General features: G+C 39.5%; 1 protein-coding gene across 2 annotated transcripts in view; it reads right to left on the bottom strand.

Annotated features, from left to right (window-relative positions):
- Positions 1–12,147, bottom strand: part of CMC1 (C-X9-C motif containing 1) — a 43,885-nt gene that overhangs the window by 1,617 nt on the left and 30,121 nt on the right. For both annotated transcript variants that reach the window (XM_075083283.1, XM_075083284.1), the window contains one exon: positions 53–143. In XM_075083283.1, the coding sequence (XP_074939384.1) occupies positions 53–143 (91 nt within the window). The remainder of the gene's footprint in view (positions 1–52; positions 144–12,147) is intronic.

The raw sequence follows: 12,147 nt of genomic DNA, 5'->3' as shown, positions 1-12,147 counted from the left end.
ATTAGCATAGGCCGCACAAATAAATACCAACAAAATCTCACGAGGGACTTACTAGCCAACCAGACAATCTTTCAGTGCTGTGTTCTCTTGCCGACACTTCACCACCATAAGAAGACCGGTTTCTTGACAGCATTTAGTAAATGCTGGGAAAAATGAAAACAACACACAAAATAAATTAAAGTTAGAAGAATGACGATCAGTAAAAAAAAATCCTCCTATGTGTATACTTTTTCATATAAAAAAAAGTCACAGACCAGATGTTGTTATTATTATAATTATTATTATTACTACTACTACTACTGTTATTACCATAGTTGGCCTGGAGTCTCATACTGTTTGTAAGGCCTTTGTCACTTTTTTAGCAACAAGTTTTTAATTGGGATTCTCCTCTCATATCATGAGTACGTTTGAGTACGTTTGTGTACATTCAAGTATATGCACACTGAGTATCACAGGTCTATATCTATATGTGCTCAATGCATTGCTCTTATTCTGTTTTGCCCAAAAACTTGTACTTCATGTACTCACACCAGAATCTTCCACTTTTTGTATGCAGCAATCTGACCTGTAATATTTATGGAAGGAGCAATTTTTGTATCACTTCCATTCTTTAAGCTTACTGTACAGATAGACCTTCTGAGGTCATGCTGGGAATCAAAAAGGCCCCTCAAACACCTGCAAGTTATTGACCACGTGAAAATACAACTGTTAAACATACCAAATGTAGCGCAGTCCTGTCCCTGTCCTTGTATGTTTTCAAGACATTCAGCTGAAGTTTCAGATTTGCCTACTAAGTAACTGTTGATCCCGTACGATGATGTAACTTCCGTTACATCAAAACTTAAATAAACAAGAAAACAGAGATCTGTGCCTATTAAAGCAGCAAGATCAAATGCTATCCTTTGCTCACATCAGATGACCCTGAAATGGGCATTAAGCAACTGCAGACCTCAGTGGAACAAAGTCGACCTTCTAGGATCCTGGAGAAGAACCAGGATAACAGGATAACCAGTACTAACAAGACTTCAAGGAGAAAGTGATCCAACAGCTGCGAGCAGCCCCTAGGGGAGGCTAATCTGCTTGCCCGTGGCTATATTAATTAAGCTTTTTATAAAGAAACTTACAAAAAATTATTGTTTGCGGAAAGTGTTGACGACAGTCTCAAGTGTCCTTACACTGCCAAACTTACATAGATCTGTGCAAAACTTCGGAAGGAGCTGCCAACTTACCTGCTTTGAACATATTATTGATGAGCATCTAAAATGTGCTTCAGCACAGCACCTAATGTAATACGCTGGTAACATCACCAATACGCCGCTTGAAAATGTACCAGGTGAAAGTATGCAAAAAACAGGTTTAAATTAACCAGTTATTTACTAGTTGGGTAGACAGCGCAACCTGTGCTTAAAGCTATCTATTAACAACCATACTCAATTTCTAAGATCTTGTTTGGTGTGTGTTTTGGTTTAGACGTAAAATCATCCAAATGCACAAAAGCAACTTCGGGATACTTCTGAATAGCTGAAGTTTATGGAGCAATGTAAGCTCAGAACAATGGGAGAAGTGTGCTATTAGATTATCTGAATGTTTCTTTGGCTTTTAAAGGTGAATCTGATGTTTCTTCTCTTGTTTCCCAGCCTGTTTACATTGAATGTCCCTACATCAGCATCTCAGAAAAATCATACCTATTATCACGCTTCTAAAAATGTCCTTTGTTTTTCCTGGGAAAAACATCAGAAGCCTGTGAAAGCTTATGGTTTTGTCAAGTGACCAGTTTGATTTCTACTCTCTACAGGCACTTCCTTAAGTGCTGTGCTGGTTTTTTTTGTAGCAATCATTCCTTCTGGAAACTGTGAAGTAAAAAAAACCACTGAAGACAATAGGAGGTCTCTCACACTTGTTAGCTCAGCAGTCTTGATTGGTTCAAGGCGTGATGTCCCAGTGAACAGAACCTGAACTGCAATTGCAAGCATTCCCTGGCTTCGGAAGGCCCTGCTTGCAGTACACAGCCAGGCACTGCTGCAAAGTGATAAAACTGCTTCCAGCTATCTAGCTTTAATGTTACTGATGCTTAACAACAGAGGGGAGAAAAAAAAGCAGGTTAAAGCATATTGGGCATCTTCATATGAGCACACAAGATGCTATTATCCCTCTCTCCTTTTACTTCCAGCACTTTAAAATCCCTTTGGCAGTCACCTAAGAAGCGTGGTGCAAGACAGGTTTAGTCATAAATGTTTACCAGAAACCTTACAGGAATCTGGAGAATATTGTTTTATTTTTCATTATGCTCTGTCTTGCTCACAACTCTTTTGTGAAACAAAACATCTCCATTTCGAGCAGCACAAAGAGCGTTAAAACTACTGGTTTGGAGAATAATCTCACAAATAGTGCACAATAGTTTCAGATATGATCGCAAACCAAGAATTAATCTCCATTTCCGTAATCTTGACAATCACCACCCATTCCTCACTCAAGCAATATCTGCATTGTAGACCAAAGCTTCAGGGTGCACAGCAAGATACCACAAAAGGAGCGGATACACAGGATCTGATTACAAACCCATTGTAATTTAACACTTTAACAGCTACAAGCAGTAATCAGAACACTAGGGAACCCGTTCTCACACTCAAAGGAACCCATTTCCTGATACTGCAAGCGATACAAAGAACAACTGCTCTTTCCGAGCAGAACTGATCTTTTAGAAATCTTGCACATCATCCAACCTTTACAACTTTAGCAAATGGCTTTCCATGACTTTACTGGCTCATATAATGTTTTCTTTCTCCTTGCAAGAAGCAAGCTACCCAAACAGAACCTCAGGCAGCAGCAAAACTGGATGCAAATTTGGGTGAGCCTGCAAACTCAGTGCAGATTGTAAGAAAACAGAAAGCAGTGTTTCAACCAAACAACAAAGGTTATCCCCAATATTTACAAATACAAGCTAAATAAAATGAGGGACAGAGCTCAACACACAGGAGTGAAAATGCCCTGTCAGAAAGGGGAAAAAAGCTTGCCTTCCACAAAACGAACCCCGATGAGGCTTTGCCAGGACAGCTACATATGTCTGTTGCTGAATGCTCTATGCACAGATAAGGACAGATCCAGTACTGCGTCAAAGAGCTGCAGGTGCCTACCAGTTACCACGGAAACTGGCTATGGTCCCCTCTTTCACCTGCAGCAGTTATGGTTCATGACATCATATCTGACATCGGTTTGCCCCACAGGCTCTTCTCTGTGCCATAGGCTGTGTCTGAGGGGATGCACGCTGAGCAAAGAACTCTCCTCAAGCATACAGTTCACTGCACAGCTGATCCACAATTCAAGGCCAGATTTCGTTTTCTTCCTCTCTGCCATGAAGAAAGCTTTGCGCTTCCGTTGTAAGGCAAATCCAAAATAACTTTTGGGCACAGTTCTGAGAATTTTAAGTCTCATTACTTTTTGGCTATTACCGCCACATAGAGATTTTAGCGGCTAAAGCAAGCCTACAATTTAGTACCTTCTCTAAATCAACGAAGCACGTAAGGCCAAACAGTATCTTTGCCAAGATGAAGGTTTGCTTTCAACTGAAAAAGAGCTGAACAACCGTATTTGCTTTCAACTGAAAAAGAGCTGAACAACCGTATTTGAACACAGAGTAATTCCGGTTTGCCAGTTCTCTCCTGCCAGCTACGCGTGCTAGCATACAGAGGTGATCTGCCTGCAATGGGAAGACCACTAAGCTCCTACAATTTTCAGGGACAGACATGAGGGCTTTGTGGCCAAGGTAAGTGATGAGCCCTTCCTCAGAATGACTCTTCAGCAGGGGAGCACCTTGGGCCCCGAGTACCTTGGGGAAGCTGCTGAGTTTGGTCCCTGGCACCTCCAGATCTCCAGCTGCTCAGGATCCACAAGCAGTATTTCACTGGGTCTCCGTATCTCAAATTATCTGCTTGGGAAAGCAGGACACAGGGAACATGGGGAAAACCAGCTGCTTTTGTAGATCCTGGCACATGTAAGGTCACACAACAATGGAAGAAAAGAGCTTTTAAAAGCCTTCTAAAATTATTTCTAAAGCTGTCTGGACATGCATGTTTTTATTTTTTATAAAAATTATATTCCAAGTCTTTGTATAATTCTGTTCAGATACAGAATTATACAAGTAATGTTGGAAGTATCAAAATTATTTTTTGAAGTCTGACTGTTATTTGGTATATTTGATGGTTGATTTAAAAACTCCTTTAAGTTACAGAACACTCTTTATTAAGGTTTCTTTGATAATTAACTAGAAGGTTTATACAGTAAAGAACTTTGTAAACAAATATCTTTACAGTCCACATAAATCTTTGCTGAAAAACAGCATAAGAAGAATGTTTTTCTTTAGTATTTTTAATAGCTTTTTCCCCCAACTCTATTTTATAAACTTACTGCAAGATAACCATGGGAAGCAGATGGAAACCAAAGTGAAACTGGGTAACAGTTCACTTATCTCAGAATAAAGACTGGATAAATTATTTCCCCACCTACCCCAGCAGTCAGAGAGGCACATGCAATAATCAGCACATTAAAGTGTTGATTTTCAAACTTTAAAAGATCAGATACATTACCAGAAGATCAGTTACAGCAAAGCTGGTGGGGGTCCACCAACAGATGCCCTGGTACATATACTTCACAATTAAAAAAAATAAGGAAATAAAAAGCCAGGGTACCACTCATTTTTAGCTTAGAACGTATTCATAGGTTAAAGAAATATTTGCTCCTCTATGCTGAGCAATAAAAATTAGTAGGATTGTGACTCAAAGGCACAAACCAAGATCTAGCATAACACAGAGCCACAGCTCTGCTGTATAAAGATAATTATTTTCTCCCACACCATTAAACCAGAGAAGGTTAAACTTAACATTCTTAATCTCAGTGTCTGCAGACCTACAAACAGTGGGCAACAAAACCAAAACACCATATTTAAGACAGAATTGTTCTTTACATAGCCTACAACACCCGTCCTCCCCCAGGCAGAGGCAGACTAGTCTCTTCACTGTGCCACGTTCAAAATGAAATGGCAGGATCTGTGTGTCAGATTGCAAAAGTTGCAGTTACAAGTTTATAAAGGAAAGACTTTATGGAAAAAACTATAAATCCCTGCCCCACACATTAACAACAATCAGCAACTTTTTAAATTTTTGTGATTTAATAAAGGGGAACAACAAACAAGCAGATTATATTTGTGGGGGATTTTTAAAAGTAATTTTTAAAACTTTATTTCTTTTCGCAAATTGAAAGTCTTTCCATGTGCAAGCAAGACAAGACCAAAAAGTGTTTGGGACTTATCTCCAGACAACCAGCTGCTTGGAACCTGGGTTGATACAACAACGCCAAGGGATCATTGCTATTCTTTTCAGTGTACGAACTGTAGGTAGCATCAAGGCTATTTCTGAAAGTTCTTTTTTTGCAGATTCAGATTATAACAATACTTGGTAATTCCCTATTGGCTCATATTGCAGCGTGTTGTGCAATTCAGGTAATATTAGCACTGTAGTTTTACCAATCATAATTACGTATCTATTCTGCAGATGTTCTTGTACACAAAATAAATGAAATATTCTCCATTATCAAGATAAATTGATGCTCTCAGGTCTGGCTCTAGTTTATTTAAAGACTTTACAATTTTACTACTTAAGAGAAAGTCCTACAGAGGTGTTATCTCACCATTTATATTTTCTCAACACTTACGATACTGCTATCACACTCTTAAAATAAAAAAAGCTTGTATCACGATCCAGACCAGGCTTATGTTCTATTCCTGGGGTAGGTTTTTTATCTTTACATAAAAAAGGAAATAGTTTTGTTCAACGTTTGGGTCATTCCTTGAGCTCTACCACTGGGTGGAGAAAAGATGCCCAAGTAACAATGTGGATTTGGGGGGCCATGGTGGAAGGAGGAGAAAACAGTTCCCTTTAAAATGTAAACAAGGACAGGATTTTAAAATCTGTGCTTGTAAAATTTGTACGAGAAAAAAAAAGTATACAAAACATTATCAGCAACATTTTATGGCAAAGTTGTTATGCTTTTAATTTTGTATTAAATTGTGATTTATTAGCTTGTTACTTTGAAGATTACTCAGTATGCACAGAACAGATTACTGGTGCATTTAATGAGCCAGAGGAAGTAGTAGGATGAACACGAAAAGATTGTTTTACCTTGTAGAGTATGAGCTATTTGATATTTCCAACGCAGTACAAAAGAAAGCTTCTCCGTAGATTGATCATGGTTCAGTTAACATCACTGAATATCTAATACCTCCAACTCAATTAATTCTCACCTGATTAAGATCAGTCTGATATTCAAACTAAATCACCTCTCCAGTCAAGTAGAAATCAATATTTCTGATTTTACTTTTAAATTACAAAAACAAATAAAATACATGCATCGTCAGTATGCCAGGAGTAGCTTTCCTATTCTCGTCTACTATGGCATGCATAACACAGCTGATTAAAGAATTATTCTAATTTGAGCAACAATATATATAAGAGATTAATTTGAATAGAGGGAGATAGCATGAAATAATTAAATGCATCTTATATAGGGCAAAGAGAAAATTGACATAAAATAACCTTGATTCTTTCAAGTGAACCTCTGTTATCAGATCAAATACTTTGTCTGCACTAATATTCATTTGCTATAACATAAAAATAATCATATACTTTCCATTTTCCTGCCCATCAGCACCCCCTCAAAAAGCTGCTCCATTTCAGCTTTTGTAACTCCGACGTACTGCTGGGGGCATCTGTCCTGGGGCAGATGACCAATACATAATAGCACACAAGGCAGGACTGGGGAGGAGAGATGGTTCCAGGAACGCAGGAATTTTAGGGAAGGGATATTCACCATGTTAAAGATCTCTCTTCCTGCCCAATCTTTTCCAGGGCGCTCTCAGCACAGAAAACCAGCTTTGCCTTAAAGTATACAATGCAGAGGATCCTCCAATAGACCTACAGTATCCCTTGCACTCTAGTATGAAATGCTGAAAAGTCACTCGTCTTGTGATTGAGAGGTAAACATACAGCAGGAGAGAATCGTCAGTAAGGCAGATAGCACAACTCTGATCTGCAGAGGAAGAATATTTCACCCCCAAAATAGAAACTCTTTCTCTAAACACATTGCCTTGGGGTAAAGAATACATGTCATCAATATCCTGGAAACAAATCTGAAGACTTTGCTTTAAGGAACATTTACAATTAGAAATGAGACAATAACATACTGAATCAGACAAAGGGCCCGTTTGTCCCATATACCATCTTTCTCAGAAGCTGGTGATAGCTGCTTCAGAAACAGGTGCCAGAAAGCCTACATTATGGAAAAACATTTTCTCAAGTGAAGTTTCTCCCTAACCCCTATCAACTATAAGTCTGGCTTATACCTGGAAGTATAGAGTTCTCACATGCCTTTCAAAACCCTTATGATCACTTGCACTGTGGGTCTACACTGACAAGCCTCCAAGAGAAGAGGAGGAATAAAGAGGAAAAAAACCACCCCAATCCCCAAAAGGTATATGCTAGCCTGAATTCATTCAGCATCTATCTGCCCCGGCTTGCTTAACTCCTGCTGAAGTCCCAGCTATTGCAATTGTGGTTATTTGTCTCATACCATGGATGCCTTTTTCTTTAGTAAGTTTTCAAAATCCTGCTGCAAAAATTAATTGGCCTCAAAGTATCCCTCAGCTGGATGTAGAACAGGCCAAAACAGTAGGGAGAAGAGGCACTCTGCACAGATCAAAAATGTTTGATTGGTGGGGTTTTTTGGTGGGTTTGTTTTTTTTTTTTTTTTTCACTTTTCAGAACAATCCAGTTACTTGCTCTGTAAATGCCATCTACCTTCACTTAGAAGCAACATCCTTCAAAATTTTAATCTCTTAAATGTATAGATATGACAAGTCTCTGGCTTTGGTCAACTGCTGACACCTGGAAAGAGCATTTCCTTTCTGAAATGAAGGCTTCAAAGGGGCTTTTCAAATGAATATAGAAAAATCAATGGCTTATTTAAACATCCTGTTTCAGAAGTTATCACAAAATTATTGGGTTTTTGTTTGTGGTCTTTGTTGGGGTTTTTTTTTTTTAGAAACCCAAACAATACCACACCAATTCTGAAAACACAGGTAATGCATGTAGGGATTCTCCAGCATGACTTAATGCAAAACAGAAGTCACTGCTCAGCTGTTGATCTACTTTTTATGACAGAAACATTAACAGGGTTTCTGTTGTTTTCAATTCCAGCAATCATTAAAGACCGAATTTCTGGAAAAAATAAGAGGATTTTAAGAAACCTAACAGCAAGGAATGACAAATAAATCCAAGAAAGCCATGAACAATGAAGACAGTCCCATTCCCACTCCAGCGCAGTCCTGCACTGGGGGAACCTCTGCCTCTGGATTTGCTATACATGCTCTGCAGTCTACAATTTGCTCCCATTCAGACTGAGAATTGGGGACGTTTGTCAGAGGTATATCCAGAAAGCCCGAAGCAAGGCACAGCCCCCAGCAACAGCAGGGAAGTACTTCTGTCTGTCCCAATTAACCCATACTTGTCCACAGCAGATCGTTGGACCTCTTCTTCCTATTTCATAATGAGCACTAACAGACAAGTGAATGAAACTGAAAAGCAGCAAATTTAAGAAAGAGGAAAACTGTCTCATTTAAAAAGAAAAAAAAGACTGAGGAACACAGGTAAACACAGCAATTCAAGCCAACTCGATCAGTACAACTAACAAAAAACAGACCAATACTTAAAACAGGTAACAAAAATACACCAGATTAAAGTAATTAGAGTTAGAAAACAGAATTCTGAAAAAATATACACATGCAATCTCATGGTATTTTTAGCAACTCCTAGTTCTTCTGCTTGGACAAGGACACGTCAGCTCTCCCCATTCTACCTTTCTGTATCAGTACTACACGCGTGAGATCTGATCAAAGTTATTTTGGGGGTACAAGAGGCAGAAAGATTAAAGTTAGTTCTCAGTTTGATAAGAATTCTGAATGCACACATGAAACTTGACTAGGGAAAATGTTTTCCTAAGAAATCACAGAGCCAGAAAAGAAGATTAAAAAAAAAAAACAAACAAACAAAGAAACCCAACCACCTTAATACGTCAGATAGTACTTTCCTGACTATTGCTAAATTCTGACAAAATGCTGTGGTAGACACAATTTATTAGTAATATGCCTTTAGTCACTAGAATTTCAACAGAACTTGGACTTCAACAGCAAATGAAGCTTTGGCATAGATGATGCAGAAAAATATCTACTTGTTACCTTTAGTTAGCTTTAATGTAGTGGGCACAAGCTTAACCTGATCTGATCTCCCATCCTGGATTTCCAGATCTGTCAGCATTTTTTGTATGTGTGTGTATACACACGTATCTATACATGTGTGTATATATACACAAACACATGCATGTGTGCATATTTTACCCCAAACACACAGAAATATAGTACGCTGTCACATTTACAAAGTTCCAGCAACCCAGCTCTTAAGACCTAAGAGACAAGTCCTCCTGCCCCCACTAAGAAAGACACACAGAGCACAGCAGTACAAAGAAGAGGGTTATGTCCTCAGAAGGCAGGGGAGAAATACCAAGGGCACAACTAATATGTGTAAGGCTTTTGCACTGACTATACTTTGTCAGGCAGGGCAGATTTAAGTGCTCAAAGGTGTCACTCTGCCTGGGCTACTCAGGCAGATTTGTCAAGAAAAGCAGACCTCCCTTTCTTCCCATTGAAATTACCACCAAAAAAAAACCAACCAACATTTTAAGCAAAGTAAACATGTTGCTGTTAAACAGTTTACTTGGGTAAATCATGATTTGCCTACTAAAGATACTTGCTTTAGGAATGTTCTTGTCAAGTACAAGCACTGCCTTCTATACAAGGTTCCAGACAAAGCACGCCCAACAAGCACAGCCACCTAGTTAAACTAAACTGTTTTTAAACAACTGCTTCCTTTAAGACTGACTTGATCTAATTTTCCTCCCACCCTGCAGTAAGTATCCCTGACATCAAGCATTACCATACCAGGCGCTGGAAGAGGCAGAACTGGAACAAATGCAAGTTCCCCCATGGCTACTGTCTGTCACTGCCTCCTTCTATATAAACGAGTGCATCCAACTTGAGCTGCGCAGAGTAGCCTCACTGCTGCTTATCCTCCCACCTCCTTCGGGAGCTGCGGAGCCACTCAGGGACAGCTGAGAAGTTAGCATAACAGATGATTATAAGAAACAACAACATCCCCCTCCCTCTGTCCCATAGTGACTAACTCCTTAGCTGAACTCCAAAGTTAAAAAAAAATAATCTATTTATAAAAGACAGATTCACTGAGTGGCAGAAACAGCAGTAATGTCCTACTACCACACGGTGGAGATAGAGCAGGTCATTTATGTAACTCCTGAAGAAGCAATTACACAGCTATTCCACCATCACACCAGCTCTAATTTACAGCATGTTGCTTTGGGGATATTCCGCCCCCGTCAGTGTACCGTATTTCCAAAAGTATGTTTTTAACTCCCAAGTTCCAATAATGAAGGTGGTTATTGTAGTTGTTGTTATTATTTCTGCCTCCTCTGAATGACACAAAATATCCTTTAAGCAAAAGTGAAACTGATTTCAGGGTTTCAGCTGGGGGTGGGGGTGGGATGGGGAAAACAGAATAGGGCCTTCTGGCCACTCCAACAAGGATACATTATTAAAGATAAATACATTTATGCTCTTTTAAAAGAGGAAGTGACTTTCCCTTACAGGTCGCAATTCATCCTACATTCCTTCCCAACCATCATTCCAACACCTCCAAAACAGGCTGCTATGTACTTACATTGGTTTGCAGCGCATGTTTAGTCTTTCTCTTTTTTCAAAACTACTTCAGCATATGCTGGCGTGGAGGTGTGGGAAGAATTCCTGCTGAATGAGGCACTACTCAGCATTTGTAAGGATGACAGAATCAGAAGCGCAATTCTTCAGGAAAAACAAAAAAGTGCCACGTCTATATTCTGAACTGCATACTGTATACTGTAACCTGATGCTTTGCAATGGTGGCCACAGTGTAAGAAAGTGGATCATTGACTAAGTAGGCAGTCAGAATTTCAGGCTTCCCTATTCATTTCATGCTTTTGAAGAGATGAGTTTTAATCATGTAACAAGAAAGCACACTACCAAAGCTGAGCAAGATCTGGAAATTTGGTAGTGACTGTGTAACTTTGGTCTTCCATCCTCTGTAAATCAAAATGACCGTGATAGCCAGGTAACTAAAAAGGCCAGAATACAAGACAGCAAAAAATCTGCTACCATACTCTTCCTGTATCTTTGAAACTGTTACACAAAAGCTTTTTCAAATGACAAAGCACTACAACTCAGTATTTTGTTCAGGTCCTGGAAAGCTCTCCATAAGCTGTGAGCACCGCACAGTGCCCTGCAGGAACAGGGTGATTACGTTCTCCCCTTGATCAGGATCTCCCCCGTGCCACACACCCTGCCCGAGCTAGCAATACACGCGTTCTTCAAACTCTTCAGAGCCATTAAACTGAACGGATGAGGCCAGTGTTATTCAGAACAATGCAAGACCGGCAGCTGACTGCAACTGTACTTAGAGAGCAGTTCCGTTCTGGATCAAAAGCTTGCACAAAGACAGACAACAGTCAGCTCAGGTGCTTCTACTCACAGAGGGAAACTGATCACAGAAGGGAGGAAAGAAAATCCTAAAATCAAACTCACCCTCCCCTCCAACCTACCACGTCTTTTGGTCCGATACACAACTTCCAGGAATCATTTACTGCCCAGGCAGATTGGGCATGGACATCAAGCATCAGAAGGCATAAGGCAGAACTGATGACATAAGAGCTCTGCTGATGAAGTAATTTGTTTTGACAAGGAAACACCAGGCTGAAGCCGTGATGTCGTGCCCAAGCATACAGCAGACACAACCAAGTAGATGCTTCTGTGATGCTACCGGCTGTCAGAACCAAACAGTACCAGGTCAAAGAATTCTACGTGTATAAGGGGTTCTATTAATAAACCTAATTATATAGAGAAATTAAGATATGTGGCCATCTCTCCAAAGCAAAGGTTATAATTCTTAAGACAGTAAAATGAAATACTTTGACAGAGGATTTACAAACAAGCCTTTGACA

The sequence above is a fragment of the Phalacrocorax aristotelis genome, chromosome 2, assembly GCF_949628215.1.
Source record: "Phalacrocorax aristotelis chromosome 2, bGulAri2.1, whole genome shotgun sequence".
Taxonomy (NCBI): Eukaryota; Metazoa; Chordata; class Aves; order Suliformes; family Phalacrocoracidae; genus Phalacrocorax; species Phalacrocorax aristotelis.
This window is presented reverse-complemented; position numbering and strand designations above follow the sequence as displayed.